General features: G+C 35.7%; 1 protein-coding gene and 1 long non-coding RNA gene across 3 annotated transcripts in view; both read left to right on the forward strand.

The window, feature by feature from the left end:
* The first annotated feature begins 4,448 nt into the window (after window positions 1–4,448).
* Window positions 4,449–20,644, forward strand: part of CUL3 (cullin 3) — a 71,926-nt gene continuing 55,730 nt past the window's right edge. Inside the window, exon 1 of one of the 2 annotated variants that reach the window (XM_011364082.2) lies at window positions 4,449–4,669. In XM_011364082.2, coding sequence (XP_011362384.1) covers window positions 4,472–4,669 — 198 coding nt within the window. In that variant the 5' untranslated portion in view covers window positions 4,449–4,471. Of the gene's footprint in view, window positions 4,670–5,846; window positions 5,974–20,644 lie in introns of those variants that run through there. The other variant, XM_011364083.2, reaches the window with a different exon arrangement.
* LOC111742395 lies at window positions 11,487–17,277 on the forward strand. Its single transcript, XR_002781301.1, has 2 exons — window positions 11,487–16,422; window positions 17,040–17,277. It is a non-coding gene; the product is annotated as an uncharacterized LOC111742395 (long non-coding RNA).

Genomic DNA, 20,644 nt, shown 5'->3' on the forward strand with positions numbered 1-20,644 from the left:
GCTTTCATGGAATCTTACGTTATAGAGCTTGAAAACATTTGAAGTTTAGCTTAACTGTTGGCAGTGTAGTTATCTCTGGAGTTTATAGTCTATATTAACTTTGCTCTTTCTTTGAAATTGTTCTGAATATCCATTTTTATACGTTTGTTATTTAATGTTAAGAATGGTGTCTTAGTCTGCTTTATTATAACCTCTGCATATGCTATCAGCAAACTAAAATCACATTGCACATACAGTAGTTCCTCCTTATGCGTCGGGGGTACATGCCAGTATCCTCAGCGGATGCCTGAAACTGCAGTAGTACCAAACCCTGTGTATACACTGTTTTCTCCTATAAGCACATACCTGTGATAAAGTCTAATTTATAAATTAGGCACCGTATGTGAGTAACAACAGTAATAAGATAGAGCAGTTCTAATAAGATACTGTAATAAAAAATGTGAAAGCGGTCATTTGTTTCAGGGGATCCCTTGCTGAAGTCTTCATACAGGCTCAGTGCTTTCTTGCTGCTGTCATTAGGAACATGATTTCTGTTCATGTCTTCCACACACAAATTTAGTTCCTTTCCACTTTACCTAAGCACTTACACACTGTGGCTGTAAGTTTTGTAGTTCGAAGTGCGACAGCAAATCTATCTTAAATTTCTTTTTCCTTCCTCACAATGTCTTGTATAGAAAAGTCTTACTGTAGATCTTCACAACCTCAGTGTATGATTATTTTTTTTTAAGTCAAGAACTTTCACCTTTTCACTTAAAGGAAGCACTTTATGGCTTCTATTTGGCACATCTAAATTGCAGCATGATTACTCTTGCACTTTCGGGCCATTATGAAGTAAAATAAGGGTTACTTGAACACAGGCACTGCGAAACAGTGAGTCAGTTTGATGACCAAGAGAGCTGCTAAGTGAAGCTTGGGTGGGCAGCACAGACAGCCTGGATATGCAGAACAGAGTGGCAGAGTGGGGCGGTGCGAGATTCATGCTGCTCGGATGGCGTATAATTTAAAAATTTATTTCTGGAAGTTTTTATTTAATAATTTTGGACCACGCTGATGGTGGGTAACTGAAACCACAATAGGCAAAACCACGGATCAGGGGGCACTGCTGTACATGGAGTATTTGAGGCCATTATTATCACATAGGCTTGTATCTTTTATTTGTGAGAAGTTATTAAATAGCTACATCTTACTTATATTTTACATGGATGGCACCCTGAGTATCAGGGTATCTGACAAAAAGTAGTAGTTTAGGTGCAGGGCTAAATTCTCTTAAGGCCATTTCAGAAAAGTCCAGTAGACCTGGGATTTGAATAAGATTTGAGTAACAGAAGTTTTTCTCTTAAAGAGGATCCTGTTAAGCTCTCCAGAAAAGATTAGAGTCATCTGCTTGAATCTTCTTGATTGATAGTTGAGCTGGTACTTTATTGATAGGGTGACTGAAAGAACTTCATTGCTTACTCCGTCCTCTTTCACATTCGTACCCATTGTACATGGCTTTTTTTTAACCACTTTATTGAGGTATGATTGACCTACAAAAAAATACATATTTAATGTGTGCAACTTGATGAGTTTGGAGGTAGGTATTCACCTGTGAAACCGTCACCACATCTATACAGTAAGCAGATCCATCATCTCTAAAAGCTTCTTCCTGCCTTCTTTGGAGCAGATTGTACTAGCGCAGAAATTTTCATCCAGTTCAGATCAGAAGTGTCTGTGAAGCTGATGAGTAATTGTGGCAGAGTTTTTCATGTTGTGAATGTAGAACTTGTCAGTTTTATATGTCGTAAAAAGGTCTCCTTAGAGATTAGTAGAAAATCATTCATTCAGCAAGTGTTAAGTGCCTGTTACTTGACAGGTATGATTTTAGTGGCTGAGGGATTCAGCAGTGAAAAAAAATCCCTGCCTTCATGGGGCTGACATTTGGCTGAGAGAGAGGAGACCAGCAAAAGAAATAAGGAATGTGAAGTTGGAATGTGGGGGTCATTAGTAAGAGGTGGCTGCTATTTTAGGTAGGGCAGTTAAAGCTTCATTTTAAGGTAACAGTTGAGCAGAGTTTTGAGGTCGACAAGTGAACGAGCCATGCAGATATCTGGGGGAAGAACATTTCAGAGAGAGTAACAAATATAAATACCTTGAGGTGAACTCGTTTGATGTATTCCAGGGGGATCGCAGGGAGGCTGGCGTGGCTGGAGCAGTGAGCAAGGAGGAAGACTAGCTGAGTCAGAGAGATTATCGGATTGAATGTGGCTTTGTAGGATAGTGTAAGGACTTCGACTTCAACTCTAAGAGAAATAAGTCACTTGAGGGTTGTGAACAGATGACTGACATGATTTGACTTAGGCTTTCAGAAGGTCAGTCTGGCTGCTCTATGATAGTGGGCCAAGAGCAGAAACAGACTAGTTAGGAGGCTGTTGCAATGATCTGAAACCCGAAGGTGGTTTAGACTAGGCTAGTAACAGTGGAAGAGGTGCGAATTAGATTCTGGGTACATTTCGAAGGTAGAGACAACAGAATTTCCTGTTGGATTAGAAGTGGGGTAAGTATAAAGAGGATTACAAGTTTTCGGCATTGGCAAATGGAAGGATGGATTGGATGTTTGCTCAGTTGGAGATGACTGCAGGAGGAGCCAACTTAAGGAAAAGATTAAGGTTTCTATTTTAGACTTGATAAGTTTGAGGTATCTAGAAGGCATTCAAGTAGAAACATTGAGTTAGGTAGTTGAATAGATGACTCTGGTTTTAAGGGGAGAGGGCCAAACAGTATATATAAATTTTGAAGTTAACTTAAAACCATGAGAAGAGATGAGATCAACCTCACTTTTTAAAAACTGAATGTGAATGGACTAGAGGTTTAGAACCTGAGCCTTAGGGTTGGAGTCTGTGGCGATGAGTAAGAAGTGATAAGTGGACTGACAAATAGCCAATAGAATAGGAAGAAAAACAAGAGATTGCAGTGCTTGGAATGCAAGTGAGAAATGTTTCTAAGAGTAGGAATGATCAGCTCTTTCAGTTGCTGTCCAGATAGGTCAAGTAACATAAGAACTGAGACTTTGACCATTAGACTTGGCAATGTGGAAGTCACTGGTGACCTCCTCAAGAGTAATTTCAGTGAAATGGTAGAGATGAAATCCTTACTAGAGTGGATTCAAGATATAATCGGAAAAATAGGACTTGGAGACAGTTGACAGAGAATACTTCTCCCCTGCCCCATGATTTTGCTGTAAACAGAAAAGAGAGTATTAGGTGGTGAGGATTTCTTTGTTTTCAAGGTGGGGAACTGATGATTTTGAATGCAGATGGAAATAATCTAGCAGAGAAAAAATATTGATGCTGGTAAAGGAGATTGCTGGGGGTGGGGGTCCTTGAATAGGAGAGTTGGGATGGGACTACAGCAGTACTTAAAATGCAGATTATGCTTCTTTCGGTGTGGGTTGGGATCTGCAATTCTGCATTTCTAACAAGTTCCTGGAATTTGCTTGTTTCTGATCCCTGTGCTATATTTTGAGTATATGAATTGGCACTTTGAGCAAAAGAATTCAACTCGCAGATTATATTGATATGCAGGCAGGCAGTTTAGTGGATATGGTCATAGTTTGTACAGTTTCTCTTCCAGTAGTTTCTGTTTTCTCAGTGGAACATGAAGCAAGTCATTATTCTGGAGTGAGTATGGAGGAGATGGTGTAAAGTCATCTAGGAGAGCTGGATTAATAGACTAGAAAAGTAGGGTTGTGGGGTTGCCTACAGGCCGACTTGTGGTTAGTGGTCATGAATTTCAGCCGAGATGGGTGTATGTTATTCTTCATTGTACTTTGAGAGGCTTGGGTGCAGGTGAAGAGTGGGTGAACGTTTGAGGTTTAGAATGGCATGTATTTTGGAGAGAGGAAGAGAGGGACCAAGTGACTTATGAACGTGTGCAAATGATGGACCATGGAATCTAAACTGGGAGAGGAGGAAAATGCATGCTAGGTTAAACAAAGAAACTGTGATGGGTTTTTGTTTTGTTTTTATTTGTGGTTTTTTTGTTGTTTGTTTGCTTGTTTTGTTTTTAGTTGCAGGTCTTCTCCCAATCTTCAGTTTGCTAAGAAGCTGTAAATCTCCAGGAAAGGAAATCTCTGAGCTTGTGTCCTACTAAACAAACTTAGGGGAAAAGACGTCTGTCTTAACACTTTGGGCTAAAGCAAGTATTAACATCAGGGATTATATTTTATTTAAAGTGGAGGGTTTTGCTTCAAATAAGAGAGGAGGGAGGTCTTAAAGGAGTTTTTAAAAATTACTTCTATCAGCTCTAAAAACTTTTTAAATGTATCCCTTTATTTCTATTAAAACAGATTATTAACATCCTTATAAGTCACAGCTTTATTCTCATAGCCATATAATAAAATATTTACTATATGGACAAATACAGACAGATTTTCAACCATTGGTTTTGTTCTTTTTTTTTTTTTTGTCTCTTTTCTCTCTTTTGGATATTACAGATGACCATGGATGAAAAATATGTAAACAGCATTTGGGACCTTCTGAAAAATGCAATTCAAGAAATCCAGCGTAAGAATAACAGTGGTCTTAGTTTTGAGGAGCTCTATAGAAATGCATATACAATGGTTTTGCATAAACATGGAGAAAAGCTCTACACTGGACTAAGAGAAGTTGTTACCGAACATCTCATAAATAAGGTATCCGACTTTAAAGGACTGTTGCTAATTATATTGAATCTAGAAAATCCTTTATACCATATTTTACTTAAAGTATTGATTATGAAGGCTCCAGGAAGCCTATAGAAGTAATAATCAATTAATGGCTGTATTACAAAACCTTACTCAAAATTTATAATTAGCTAAATCAGAATTTTTGATAATTGAGGAAAGATGAAATTTGTGATGTATGATATTCTCCATAATCATAGTTAAGAAAGCAAACTTTCAGTAATTTACAAATGTTTATTAATGTGAATTACAGATAATCATTTTTTTCTTAAAATGCTTATCAGCCCATTTTAGCTTTCTCTGTATATTTGAAAATAATAAAATTACATTGTTTAAAAAATATCGTCTAAGGCTTCACCAATCGAAATTGACTTTATTCGTTTTAACTGAGTTTTACTATAGAAATGTGAATTTAAAAAAATAATAAAATAGTGGTGGGCTGTTAACATTATAAAATGGTTCTTTGGTTCCAAAAAGATGTATTTGTTTTTTTAAACATATGTTTTTGTAGAGTAAACTTTTTCACTGCAAGTATGTCTTGCTTTATTGATTGTCAGATAAAATGTAAATACCACAGATAAATAAAAACTTCTCACAGTTTTTGTGTGGTATTAGGGCATTTTTAAAATTTTATTTTGAAAAAATGAAAAACTTGCACCGATTGTACAGTGATCTCTTATTGTAGATTCACCAGTTAACATTTTGCCATATTTTGGCCAATCTTTTTGTGATACTTGTTATTACTATTATTGATATTATTATGGCTGAACTATTAGAAAATAAATAGATTTAAATACCCTCAAATGCTTTGGAATGCTTCTCCTAAGAACAAGAAAATTCTTTTACTTAACCAAAGAACAATGCTCAAAATCAAACAGTTTAACATTAATATAATACTGTTATCTAATACAGTCCACATGTAAATTCACTAGTTGTCCCATGTCGCAGTGATGTCCTTTATAGTAGTTTGTTTTCTGATCCAGGATCCAATCCAGGATCACACACACAATTCCACAGCCTTTCTTTGTCTTCCAGCACATTGACATTTTTGAAGAGTATAGGTCAGTTGTTTTGTAGATTGTCCCTCAGTTTTTGGTTTGTCTGATTGTTTCCTCATGACTAGTTTCAGGTTATGCATTTTTGGCAGGAATAATACATAAGTGATGTTGTGTCCTCAGTGCATCACATCAGGAGGCACATGATGTCAGTTTATCCCATTATTGGTGATGTTAACTTTGATCACTTGGTGTCCGCCAGATTTCTCCACTGTGAAGGTACCTTTTTTCCCTTTGTAATTCATAAGTAATTTGTTCAGATATATTTTGAGATTGTATAAATATCCTGTTCCCCAGAAACTTTCATGTGATGGTTTTAGCATCCATCGATGATTCTTGCATGAATCATTATTACTCTAGTGGTTGCAGAATAGTCACTTTCTATTTCTACTGTTCCTTCTACAAGTCCTTTCTCTTAAGTGGGGTTACATGAGCAGGTAGCTAGTATCTCATAAAGCAGGTGATTGTGTTCTTCATGCAATCAACAGTTTTTTGTTAAGTGCCTACTATGCACAACTTTCTAGGAAAATACAGTAGATGCAAAGATATATATGATACTTTGCCTTCCTAAGTTTGTTTTTACTCTGATGTGAGAGTTGTTATACACATTTAGATAACAGTTTGAGGCATTATATAATAAAGTGGTAAATGAATTGTATAGACAATAAACAGCTTAGGAATTCCAATGAGGGAGAGATTACCTGGGCTGTAAGATTTCATGGGAAAGGATCAGATTGAACTGAGCCGTGAGAAGTTTGGGATATCAGTGAACAATGAGTAAGGCATTCCAGGGATGGTAGGTGTCACATGATTATACAGAAATAAGCTGAGTACATTTAGGTGGTAAGTAGAATTTGACTGAGGTATATAATAATTTATGGAGATTAGTGGATTATAGTGTTGCAAAAATGGTTTGGGAGCAAATTGAGGAGAAACTTGAATGCTAAGCTAAGGAATTTGGACTTAATGGAAGTTTATTGGAGGTTTTTAAGTAGATGATAATGTGACAGTATTTTAGGAAGATTAAGATGGGAATGATAGAAATGTAGGATTGGGAGGATGTTTGTCAGAAGCAGGAGAAAATACGGAAAAATCCGAGTAAAGCAATAGGCTAGAAATGAATGGATGCTGTCAGAAATGCTGAAGTAAGACTAGATAGAATTTGGTTACTGAGAAAATGATGGTGCTACCAATAGAAATACCGAGAAATTATAGTGGAAAACTGATTTGGAGTAGTGGAGATGACAGATTTCGTTTTAGATTACATTGGAAATTTTTATAGTTGGTAGGCACCTTAGAAATCATTTTACAAGTGAGGGAAATTGAGTGAGACCATAATAAGATACTCAAGTAGAAATATCATATGTTTGGAGATACACAGTTGAAGAGCTTGGGCAAGATTTGGCATTTGGTAACATGTATTGAGGAATAAGTATTGGAGTTCAGAGAATGAAAATCCCAGAGCCAAAGGATGAATCTTCAAAACAAACTCTAGTTAAATAGACATTGGAAATAGACTAATTTAAGAAGCTTGGCATCAAAAGAGAAGAAAAATAGAGGGGAGGTTTTGCTTAGAGCTCTTGAAAGGGAGAAAATGGGAGCAACTGTATTCTTAGATGTGGAGAGAATATGGAATTGAGAACAGTGGAGACATGAAGTTGAAGAGGAGTGTGTTCTCACTTGCCAGAGATGCCCTAGGGAATGACGATAATAATCACAACCAAATTACTGTGTGTTAGAGTCCAGTTCTAATGCTTTTACATGTGTTAGCTTAGTTATTGGTCACAATCCAATAAGTCAGATACTGTTATCTCTGTTTTACAAGTGAAGAAACTGAGGCACAGAGAATTGATGATTTGTCCAGATGCACATAGCTAGTAAATGGCCTAGATGGAATAGTATTCAGTTAGTGTGGCTTCAGGCTGGGTCCTTGCCTTCTCTGTAGATCTTCTCCTGAGGCATTGTAAATGGATCAAGATGCAGTAAATATACTGACATTTAGGGTGTGTGAGGGGCCTCAAATAAATTGGTTCAATGTTTGTAAATAGTTCTTTATATTCTAGGTCTTGGTTTATATAATTAAAATGAAGGAATTGGCAGTAATATCTCCGTGATTCTTTAGTTCTAAAACTTAATGAATCTAATAATCCACGCATCTTCTGAAAATGAAGTGAAGAGACATGGAGAAGTCCTTTTGGGGAATCTACTAAGGAATTGCCAAGGTGGGGAAAAGCTAGCTCAGTAGGAAATGGCCTGAATGTGTGATTTTTTTTTTTTTTTTTTTTTTAAGCGGTGCTTTGCAACGTGGGCACAGATGCAGAAAAAAACATCTGTAGTCATTGTGTTAGGATTGAGAATTGGCTTATCCAAAAAAATGACAACATGAGGGGAGGCCAGAGTGTGAAGTCATTGTTTAAGTGATTGATTTTTGGACTCTGCAACGTGGTTAGGTAGAAATTGAAGTCATGTGAACAAACAACTCCATGGTAACTGTGAGAGCTTTAGCATATTTTACGTTGCTTAAAGTGGTCCTATATCTAAGGCTGTCATTTCAAAATATAGGAGTTCCCTATAATATATTCCATAGAACATGTATTTGAGTTGATTGTACTAAAGAAGTTAAAAATATATATACTAAATTTTTAATTTTATTTCTTTTACACAGGCATTAATAATGTCACCAGCATCTGAAAATGTTCTTTAATTTTTTCTTTCACAAATATTTGACAAGCATAAAATGTCAGTTTCTGACTAGGAAATGTACTAATTTCAGCATGTCTATTGACTGATTTCTTTGTTTTAGTTAAATTAAGTTTTTGAATTTCTTTTAGTATCAATGCTTTCATTTTTGTGTTTTCCACTAATCTGACTTTATTTTTACTTTTTTTATGAAAAACAGTAACTGCGAAATACATTACCACTATATGAAGGAGACACTGCCAGAAGAAGTCTATTATCTGACAGGCAGGGCCATCATACAAAAGCCCAAAATGTTTGTCTCCTATTGAAGAGTCTCAGTTTTGCTCTGCTAAATGGGACTTTTAGGAACATTGCCAATGAAATATGCATAAGTGTAGTTTGCATGAAAATAAATATCACCTGTCTTGATCCTTCACCTTCTGACTGGGTGGTGAAGGAATGGTTAGGGTTCTATGGTATCAAAGTATCTTCAGTCTCACAGCGTATATCCGTTTTTGTTTTGAAGCAAATGCATGGTCTGTTCAATTTTTTGTTCACTGTTTATCATTGATGCCAAGATGAGAATAGTGAACATTTTGAGGAATATTTTGGTAAAGCAGAGTGGTGTGAACTACCAGAGAGCAGGTGAAGGGAGGACACTTCAGAAACTCATTATTGGTTTTGGAAGTAAGTTCACAAAATCGAAACAGGCATAGGAAAGCTAAATGCTAATATCTTTCACTTGGTAGTGTTTTCTTCCTACCTCTAGAAGAATGTTCCTTTCAAGGAAACAGAGACCCAAAGGAATTCTGTGAATTTCTCAAGACCACAAAGCAAAACTGAGGGTGTGATGTGGCCTTTTGTGCTTCGCCATAAGAAAAATCTTGTCTTATTTTAGCAAAAATGAAAACATTTCAGAATTCACAGGGATCATTTTTTCTTTAACGGTTTTTTTTTCCTAAATAACTTTAAAAGCATGTTATACTAAGAAAAAAAGTTCTGCTACTCTCCAGTTTTAAGAATTTTAAATTACAGATTATTTTGTCAAAGCCACAAAATTATCTTTACAAGACTTATTACAGAATTCAACATTCAGAAGTATTTATTATTTGCCAGACTCTGACTTAGGTATAAGAAATGTATTGATAAATAGAATGCATCTGATCCCTGTACTTTTGGAACAGATAGACCAGTAAATAAATATTTACCTATAAAATAAAATGAAGAAAACAGGATACAGTGATAGAGAAAAATGATAGGGGCAACTACACAGCTCAAGAAAGGGCTCCTTGACGAAGTGGTGATATTTAAGCTGGAACATGAAGAATGAGAAAGGTACTCATGAGAAAAGTGGATTGAAGAGCATGCCAAGCAAAGGCAATGCCTATAAAACATTTTTTCAGATAGTCAATATTTTCAGCTTTCTGGGCCATATGTTCTCTTTCATGGCTCCTTAGCTCTCTCGTAGCACAGGAACAACAGTAAACCACACGTGATGAGTGGGTGTGGCAGCATGCCAAGAAAACTTTATTTAAAAAGACAGCCGGCCATCTTTTACGAACCCCTGAACTAGAGAAGTTGGGGTTTGGGTTGGGGGAACCAGTTGTGAATGGGACATTAAGCATTGGCAGTGGGGAAGATTGGGGCAGGGTGAGGCTGGAGAGAGAAGCAGAAGCCAGATCATGCCAGGCCTCGAAGCCAAGGTATAAGGGCTTCATACTTAATTACATGTACATTAGGAAGCCATTCAAGGATTTTAAGCAAGTGAGACAGTGACATGTAGGTTTTTAAAATATTACCCTGGTTGCTATGTGGTACATAAGTTAGAGGGCCCAAAGTCACAGGTTCAAGAGTTGAAATGAGGGGAAGAGAAAAGAGTAATCCAGTAGTTCAGGTCACTGGCAGATGTGATATGCACCTGTGTACAGACAGTGGGGTAGAGAAAAGTTTTCAGGTTTAAGATATATTTTTGATACGAAAAGATGATTATATGCAGGTTGATTATAGAGGATGAAGAAGAGGGAAGAATCTAAGGTGGTTTCTAGATTTTTGGCTGTTGGACAACCTGGTGATTCCATTTTTTGATATAAATTGGCGGTGAAAAGGGAACTGCATTTGCACAGGTTAATATTAAGATGCCCATGAAATTGAATATGCAAATCTAATTCTCTGAGAAGTTTGGACTGGAAATGTTTAAGTTTGGGAATTATGAGCATTTAGATGATACTTAAAGCCCTGGAAATAGGTGAAATAATACAGAAAAAGAAATGAAGCCTCCCTGTTGAACCCTGATGAATTTAAACATTTCATGTAGTTCGAGGGCTGTAGTGGAGACTAAAAAATGGCCAAAGTGTTAGTGGTACTTCAAGATTCAGATCTCACCTTTAATTATAAAATAAAATTCAACATTTATTTATCCGAATTGTGGTTTTCCGTGTGTGTGTGTGTGTGTAATGTTAAAAGGCAATTTTAAATTCAGAAATAAGGATAACCAGTTCTGTTGATTGTGGGCAGGGTTAGGTAAAGGTTGAGTTGTCTCTTTAAAAATTTTTCTATAGAATTTTTGAGATATAATTGACAAATGAAATTATAAGATATTTAAAATGTTTTGTTTTTGAGGAACGGTATCTTTTTAGAAGATTCCTATTTGAGGTTCACACTTGATAACAGTACAGTAACCAAGGACTAGCCTTTTCTCCTTCTAACTACTGTTGAGCACTCCATGTTTAATAAAAAAATAACTTAGAAGCAGCTGCAGTAGAAAAGTATTGGGTAAAAAGTAGGAAGAACTGGACTTTTGGCGTAATTCTTCAACTAACAGTCTTGAACAAACTGAGACTTTTCTGAATTTTGGATTATTAATTTATAAAATGAGATTAAGATTGGTTGTGTTAGCCCAAATCAGCCTTAAAATTGTATGATTACGTGTCTTTACAATTTGGAGTTATTAAGACTTATAGTTTTTTCAGTTTACTGTTCATTCCTGTACCATAATATGTGTTTAGAATAAAAATATTTTTATTTTTGATTGTTTCTTAAAGTCATGAGAGAAACTTTATTTTATTCAATATATCAAGAACTTTATCTCAATTTCGTGATGCTTAGCAGGTTTCTTAGATTTGCTTCATGCTTAATTTTCCATTGTTTTTTCACATTACTACTACTTATAGTAATAATTGAATATATGGCAGCCTCATAAATGAGCTAATTCTCATACTTTAGAAGTTTTCCTCTTAGAAATTCTAACAGCTGAACAACAACAACAAAAAAGATGTTGACTTTTTAACTCTACTGGAAACAGCTTCTTATCGCTAAAAAGACCTTTTATTCCAGTGGCTCTCAGAATCTTTCTATCCATATATCCTATTCTTCAAATACTATCTTACTTTGATTAGATGGGAAGAAGGCAGAATAAGAGGAGCTTCATCCTGCTCACTTTGATTCATTCAGAAAACTGCCTATTAAGGATCTGTTCCGTGACAGGCACTGGTTTACTAAGCATTTGCAATATATCAAAGATCTCTGCCATTTCAAAACTCATGTTTTTGTACTTGCTTAATCTGTGCCTTATAATCCTGCTCAATTCTAAACTCTGTGTTTCACAAGTAGAAAACTTGACGCCTTGAGGGGGAATAGTTTCAATTTTTAAGTGACTTTCTTATTTAATTTTTTTTTTTTTTGTAAACTGAAGTATTTTTTTTTTTTATAGAATAATACCTTAGTGTATTTTTGTACATAGGGTCTCATTTGCTGAAAATGTCTCCATGTGTACATGTCTCCATGTGTTGTGGGTTTTTTCTCTCCAGTTTTACAGGGAAAATGAAAAGAGCCAGAGTTTTAGATATTATGTTTATTTGTAGATAAATTAAGATGTTTATGTGAAGGTACTAATTGCATGTGGAAATGAAGTTGGTAATTTTATGGTAAGCTCCAGACTATTTTGTAGGCCAATTAAACAGACCGAGCTTTTCTAATAAAGCTTTTTAGTGCTTTTCCTTCCTTTCCAGCAAGTGCGAATGAATGTAGAGAGATTTTTTTAATGGCATTTATGTACAAAATATGTTATAAATGTGATCGCAGTGAATTATGAAAGATGTTGATAGAAACACTCAAGAATAAGATTTTCATTAACAGACAGATTGAGAGGCCCACAAATACCAAGTCTCTCTTGTGTTTCATCCACCAAAAAAATAAGACACCATACCTATCACCAGATACTGAGTCTGTCCTGTGTTTCAGCCACCAAAAAATAACTACAATACCATGCCTATCAGCAGGAAGCTCCCAATTTTAGAGAGGTAACCAGATCTGAAGGGGAATTATTTTGCCAGAGTTCAGGACACGGTAGAAAGAGATGGTCACGTTTGATGAGCTTTAAAGGGTTATTAAAGATTCCTCATGTAAATGAACAGTGGCAAAAAGTAGTCTCAGTAGGGAAAATAGCATGAGTAAGATCAGTGTAGATGGAACATAAAAGACTTCACATGCATTTCTAGGAAATGAGAATGGTAGTTACTTGGATTTTGAAAAACATCATAGTAGGGTTAGCTTTTATTCTGTGGGAGCCATTGGTTTTTAATCTTCGAAAAAAGACTGAAGTGGAGAAGATGGAGTAAAAGATTTAGTAGGAGTGCCACGTTCATTGCTACTTATTTTTCATTCTTTGGCCATCTTGTCCTTTTTCCTACCTTAATGGAAAAAGTGAGAACTCATTATATTGAATATTGATGTTGCCTAGGGTGGTGACAGGAGTCAGAAAGAAGAGGAAGGCTGTGAGCTAGGTGTACAAACCATTAATAAATATGGATACAGAAGAGTTAACCTGAATATGAGTAGGATAATACCAAAAGGGGAAGAAATTATTGGGGATAGGGTGAGGAATAGAGATTATTAGAGAGTCAGGAAGACAGCAGTCATGGGATGTGAGGGGCATAGGAAGTTGAGTAGCTTTTCCTTGGAAAGTATTAGATGTTTGGGGAGAGCCAAGTTTAAAGTGTTGTTAGGTTCACTCGTGTTAAACACCTATTTCCACATGTATTGTTGAGTAGACTGTAAGCACTTGAGGGCAGGGTACCCACTCTGTCATGTTTTCTGTTGTATTTTCTAGTGTTACTCTTTTAATATTTACTAAATAAGTTAATGAACAAACTAGGACCTGTTCCATCTTTGTATCTCCTGTTCCTTCATGAAGTTGGCACTCAACAGTTGTCTGTTGAAAGGAATCTCTAAAACTAATACTAGCAGTGAAATGGAAAGCATCATGGTTTATATCCATAAACTGCAGAGATGTGTTTTGTCTTCTGTATGTAGGGTAATACTTCTACCTATCCAAGGTAGTTACTGAATCTGACCACTGTTTACGCAGAGTCTGTTTCACCAATTTAAAAGTACAGGATAATTTTGGGGCTGTATGCATCTGATTTTTTGAGAATGGAGTTTGTCAGCTTACTAGATACCAGATCCTGTGACCTTGTACAACTATGGGTTTTTTTCCCCCATAGTACTCAAGAGAACAAAAATCTAATTGTCATATTGCCATACTTTGTATAGGTTTTATTACTTATTCTGTCAGTGTCCCCATTGTTCAACTTAGCTATGGTACTAATGCTATAATGGCTTTTAATGTATATCTTATTATCATAACCATTGGCAATGGAGTAGTTTACAAATGATAATTCTTACTGTCATTCTGTGGTATACTGCTTTTTTCTTTCTGTTTCCCTTTTTTTTCAACCAATAGGTATAAAGCTACAATTTTTAATGGCATTACTTTGTACTCATAAAGAAATCCCTATTTTCTAAGGTATGTTTTTTTAAATACACCTTATGCCAAATTTAGATGAATTTTTTTATTTGCCTGAACATGTAGAAAATTTTCTTCATGTTTAGAATTATGAAAATGCATTGTCCTAATTCCATTTCGTGCCCCTCCTTTGAACCTCATGACTTCTCTAGTGCTACTCATGGTATCCTACTTTGTATTGAGGTCATTTGAATGCTACTGTTGTAAGTTCCTCTTTTCTCCTTTCTCCCATAGAGATTATAAAGTGGCTGAATGCATTTTGTATCCCCCACAGTGCCTAGCATCCTGCTTTGCTTGTTGGAAGTAATCATTAAATATTTGATTGTCAATTTGGGGAAAGATTTTATGTAGTCTTTTGAATTAAGAACTTCACTTTGGACACTTAAAGCAAAGAGTGGGGGGAATATTGCCACTAGGAATGAATTTGATTTTGAAATTGCAATTCGTGTGCTCTTTGCAAAATGCTTAAACTTACATTACTAACTATATATACATTAGTAAATTACTTACAGAAGAATCTTCTGATATCAGTCAAGAAAAGTTTCCCCTGCAGTGGCTGTCTTGTTAATAATACTGGTATGATTACTCTGATCAAGATTGCCACCTTTTTTCGAAAAGGTTAGTGCAAATAACAACAATCTTGTCAATCTAGAAAATATCAAGAGGGCAGTGAATTTTCTATCATTCAGGAATCACTTGTCATTAGTGAATTCTTAAAAGTTTTAAATATCTACAGCAGTTCAGTTTAATTCTCTTAACCTCAGTAGAAGCTTACTTTGAAATACAGAATCTTAAGGTGATTATCTACAATATGAGAGAGCAACATCTATTCACTGAACTTGTATTGCAAATACTAATAATAGGAGGTTGGCTGCATTGCAAGGTCCACAAAGTATGGAGTAAAAGAATTCCTTCTAGTTACAGAGATATTTCTGTTCTATGAGGAAAAGAAAGCAAGAATCAAATGGAAATTGAGAGTTAATAAAATGCTGTATAAAATATGTGGACATGTGTATGTATATGTGTTTTATGTCACTTGTTCCTCAACATTTAAAGCACTTATGAATTTTCTGGTACTCTTGTTAAAATGCAGATTCTGGTTCAGTAGATCTTAGGCCCCAAGATTGTGCATTTCTAACAAGCTCCCAGAGGATGATGATGTTGATGATCATCATCATCTGGACTATGATATTGCTCTGCGGAACACACTTCGAGTAGCGAGATTCAAATATGTATGTGAATAATATTACAAATATGTAATACAAATAGTACTATAATAGTAGCAAATGCTTCTATGGCATTTAATGTGGGCTAGGCATTGTTCTAAGCATTTTGTGTATGTTAACTCATTTTATCTGCACAGCAGCTCCTTGAAGTAGGTGCTATTATTAAAGCTATTTTATAAAAATGATAATGCAGAGAAATTAAATTGTTCAAGGTCACACATTTCACTAAGTATGGATCTGTGATTTGAATCAGGCAGATGGGCTTTTCAGCATCTATACTCCTGTACTGCCACTGTTCAGTATATCTGACTGTTATAAAAAATAGCAAAACATTGCACTATCTCTTTTTAATATTTTAAATTGTGGATTCTTGGGGTATGGAGAAGAGTTGTAAAGCTCTTTTCAGACTATTTGTGTTGCGTTAGAAGAAATGTCTTCTGGACTCCGTGGCTTAGCTCCATAGAAATTCACTGCTGTATAAGCCACTTTTATTGATAGGTTTATGTTGCATCGCTCTGGTGCGATGAAGTGAAAATATTTTTGAGATCTTCAGGAATAATTCTTTAATGGTATTTCTTGGAAAAATAGGATTTATGTAGTGGTGAAAATTTGTAAAGTGAAAAGCCCCCAGATCACATATGCAGGACTCTGAAAAAGTTCAAATGTTATAAATGGGTACTTAAATGTTATTTTTAATCATGGTAAATGTTGCATGTTTATGTAAATACTCTGGTTTCATGAGATGAAAAAAGCAATATGTTTTAGAATTTAGATCCAGGAAGGTACATAGCAGACACCCAGTGGCTCTCAGTTACTTTAAAACAATGGAAAACCCCTCTTTTAAAATCATACAAAACCAATAGAAATCATGTTTCATCAGGGGAAATGGAGCCTGCCCTGCGTGGTACTCAGGCATCTTAGCGGAGCTGATCTATCTAATCAACCCCAGTCACATTGCAGGTAAGAGGAGCTGCAGACCAGATGGATTAAGTAATTTGGTCACAGTCTTAGTAGCTGCCATAGGCGGTTGTTTGCAAATACTAATTCGATTGTTTTAGCTCCTGGGTGATTGTTAAAATACTGCAGATTTCTAGATGGTCACATCTCTTAAAATTATAGTATCTTCATGATACTTTTTAATATTCTTTGTATAATTAGCATGTGCTCCAGTTTTTCATGCCCCGGTTTATGTTTTTAATACACGATGTGTATTTTAATGCAAAATAATGTCATGGGAATTTCTGTATTTAGCAATATAATTAATACTTGGATTAAATATTGTCCTGAGTTTTGAAACTTTTTAAGAAGGAATTCCTTAACTCAGTAATCCCTATCATCATTAACTATATTGCTCAATTCTAGTTTCAGTGAACTTTAGAACTAAAATCTATAATTAGTTTTCGCTGATGAATGTCTTTGTGGTAGACATTCTATTACTATTGTCTGCCTGCGATTTTGCCTTAGGCATTAAAATATAGAGGGTGAAAAATTTTAATTAATGATTTAAAATAATTGTGTGTGTGTGTTAGAGGATGGAGATACTGTGCGGATATTAATGTCTCTAATTCTCCAACCAGCTAAGAGCTACTGACCCAGGGTCCGCCTCCTTGTCAATCCATGAAGATACTTGGATGTGAAAACTCAAGGGCAAACTCATGTCTGCTGGCTTTTCCAGTCATCCTTCTTTCCATTCTCATCTTCCCTTGACCAGTAATTTGATTGATTTGAGGGTGTGTTTTTTGCAACTTGGACATTAATTCATTGGTGAATATGTTTTATTACGACATTGGAAAATAAAAGTATCCTTTTGACTTAGTAGTTCCACTTTAATCTTCTCTCAGTTTGTAATAGAGAAGACAGGAAAAGCTATATTCAGAGAAATAAAGAATGTAGTATGCTGATTTCAGTTATTACAGAGTTGTTCATAAGGTTGGTATACTGAAAATAATTCACAGTTCTTTATTGTTTGACATTCAAGTTACTTTTATGAGTGAAGATTGTGGTATCATAGCTTATGTTTATGGTATAATAATAAAACAGGATCTAACTTGAAAAACATAATTGCTACAAACTTTAAAAAATCAATATACAAGAAAATTAGCCTTTATTTTCATGTACAGTTCTTGAATTTTATCTCGTGTATATTCATATAGTCACTATCAATATATAGAAAATTCCCCGTTTTCTTCTTATAGTCACACCTTCCCTTCCCCGACCCCCAGTACCTGGCAACCACTGATCTGTTTTCTGTCGCTATAGTTTTGTTCTCTCAAAAATGTGATATAAATGTAATCATACAGTTCGTAACCTTTTGAGACTTCTTTCACTCGGCATAATTACTTTGAGATTGATCTAACTGTTGTGTGTATCAATAGTTTGTTCCTTCTTATTGCTGAGTAATAGTCTATTGTATGAATAGTTTGCTTATTCATTTACCTGTTTACTTACTGAAAGGCATTTAGGTTGTATACAGTTTCTTGTGATTATGAATAGAGCTGCTCCAGACATTCATGTACAGGTTTTTGTGTGAATATAAGTTTTCATTTCTCTAGGGTAAATACCTAGGAGTGAGATTGCTGGGTCATATGGTTAAGTATATATTTAACTTCATAAGATACTGCCACACTGTGCCATTTTGCATTCCGTCACTTTTGTAATGCATGAGAGTTCTAGTTGCTGGGAATTTTGTCAGCACTTGGTATTGTCAGTGTATTTTATTTTAGCCATTCTAATGGGTGTGTAGTGAGATCTCATCATGGTTTTAATTTGCATTTCCATAATGGCTAATGTTGCTGAATATCTTTTCACGTGCAAAACTGTCTTTATATATCCTCTTTGGCGAAGTGTCTGTTCAGGTCTTTCACCCATTTTTTAATTGAGTCGTTTGCTTTCTTTACTGAGTTGTAAGAGGTTTTGTTTGGTTTTGTTTGGTATTTTTGTGTACACACACACACACACACACACACACACACACACACACTCTGGATACAAGTCATTTGATATTTTCTCCCAGTCTGTAGCTTGTCTTTTTATTCTTTTAACCGTATCTGCAGATCAAAAGTTTTTAACTTTGATGGTTTACAGTTTTTCATTTTTTTTTCTTTTATAGATTATGCTGTGAGTGTTACATTGGAAGTTGCTTAAAGTCTCAGATGACATTTTTTTTTCTTGTATTTTCCAGTATTTTCTTTTTCTTTGACTTACTATGGTGCTTTGAAAATGATATGCTATAACTAGATATTTTTCTCCTAAAGTAGAGGTTAATGTTGAATGTTAATTGATGGCTTAAAAAAATCAGGACTCAGAATTGCATCAATATTATTATTATAACTATATGAAAACATTCATGTTGAAGAGATTCTGCAAGGGAAGGAACGGAAATGGCCAGTGTGGCTCTATTAAGCCAGTGGTTTCCTAATCCTGGCTGTTTTATCAGAATCACTTGGGTAGCTTTTTCACCCCTTCCCTCCCTCCCCCCCCCCCCCCCCCCGCCCCACTGCAGGAAAAAAAAAAATAGATTCTCTCAGATTCTCTTTCTTTGGTTCTTGTGGGCCTCCAGACTTTTTTTTTTTATAAACTTTATTTTTTAGAACAGTTTTAGATTCACAGAAAAATTGAGCAGAAGGTACTGAGATTTCCCATAGGACCCCGGCCTGCACAGACACAGCCTCCCCTACTTTCAGCCTCTCACACCAGAATGGTATACTTGTTACAGTGGATGAGCCCTCGTCGACATATCTGTCACCTAGTCTGCAGTTTACATTAGGGGTCGCTCTTGGGTTTTAACAAATGAATAATGAAATGTATCCTCTATTCATTATAGTACTAAACAGAAGAGTTTTACTCTTGAAAAATCCCCTGTGCTCTGCCTGTTCATCTCTCCCTCTACCTTAACCTCTGGCAACCAGTGTTTTTTTGTTTTTTTGTTTTTAGTCTCCTTAATTTTACCTTTTCCAGAATGTCTCATGATAGTTGGAATCAAATGGTATGTAGCCTTTTTATATTGCCTTCTTTCACTTGGTTATGTGCACCTGTTTCTTCCATGCCTTTTCATGGCTTGATAGCTCATTTCCTTTTAGTGCTAAATAATATTCTCTTGTCTGGATGTGCCTCATTTTATCTGTTCACCTACTAGAGGACATCTTGGTGGTTTCCAAGTTTTGGCAGTTATGAATAAAGTTGCTATAAACATCTATGTGGGCAGTTTTGTCTGGACGAAAATTGTCAACCCCTTTGATATTTATACCAAGGAACATAATTACTGCGTTGTGTGATAAGAATACGTCTAGTTTTGTAAGAAACTGCTAAATCGTCTTCCAAAGTGGCTGTACCGTTTTGCATTTCCACCAGCAGAGAATGAGAATGCTTGTTACTCTTCATCCTCACTGGCATTCGGTGTTGTCGGTATTTGGGATTTTGGCCGTTCTAATAGTTGAGTAGTGATATCCCATTTTTTAGTTTGCAATTCCGTAATGATCAGATGGGGAACGTCTTTTCATATGCTTATTTGCCAAGGATTCTTTTGATGAGGTGTCTAGGTCTATTGACAATTTTTTAAATTGGCGGGGTTTTTTTATTATTGAGTTTTATGAATTCTTTGTATGCAGTAAGTCCTCACTTAACATACCTTCTGTGACTTTTAAGTGAAATGATGTATAACAAAACCAATTTTACCATAGGCTAAGAAACAAAGTTGAACAGTCCTTTATCAGATAAGTCTTTTGCAAATATTTTCTCTTATTCTGTCTTGTCTTCTTATTCTCTTGATCAAAATCGGTTGCTCTTCAAATGATTCTAATTCTCTGCCAGGTTTGTAATCTGTTTCAAACGATTTTGTATTGCTTTATCCTTTGCAAGGCTAGTGCCATACACAGCTGTCAGTTTCAACTACTCATTTTAGCCTCTTTGTCACAGCTGATTCCATCCTACTCTCAATTTCCATGGCTTTGTTACTTGTTCTGGCTTGTCGCACTCCTCAAATTCCCACTCTTCATCTGGATAACCATGTAGGTTTTCTTAAGGAATAATGCTGGTCATACTTACTTGCTGTCCCCTTTGGATCTGGTACCACCTCTGTAGCAGGGTTCCTTCCCATTTGCCTTTGCTGGTGCAAAACCTAATGATGGTTGTGTTAGGGCGTGAGATGAACAGTGTTTCCCCCACCACACACACACTATCCTCA

This window comes from Pteropus vampyrus, unplaced genomic scaffold (genome assembly GCF_000151845.1).
Source record: "Pteropus vampyrus isolate Shadow unplaced genomic scaffold, Pvam_2.0 Scaffold93, whole genome shotgun sequence".
NCBI classification, from domain to species: Eukaryota; Metazoa; Chordata; class Mammalia; order Chiroptera; family Pteropodidae; genus Pteropus; species Pteropus vampyrus.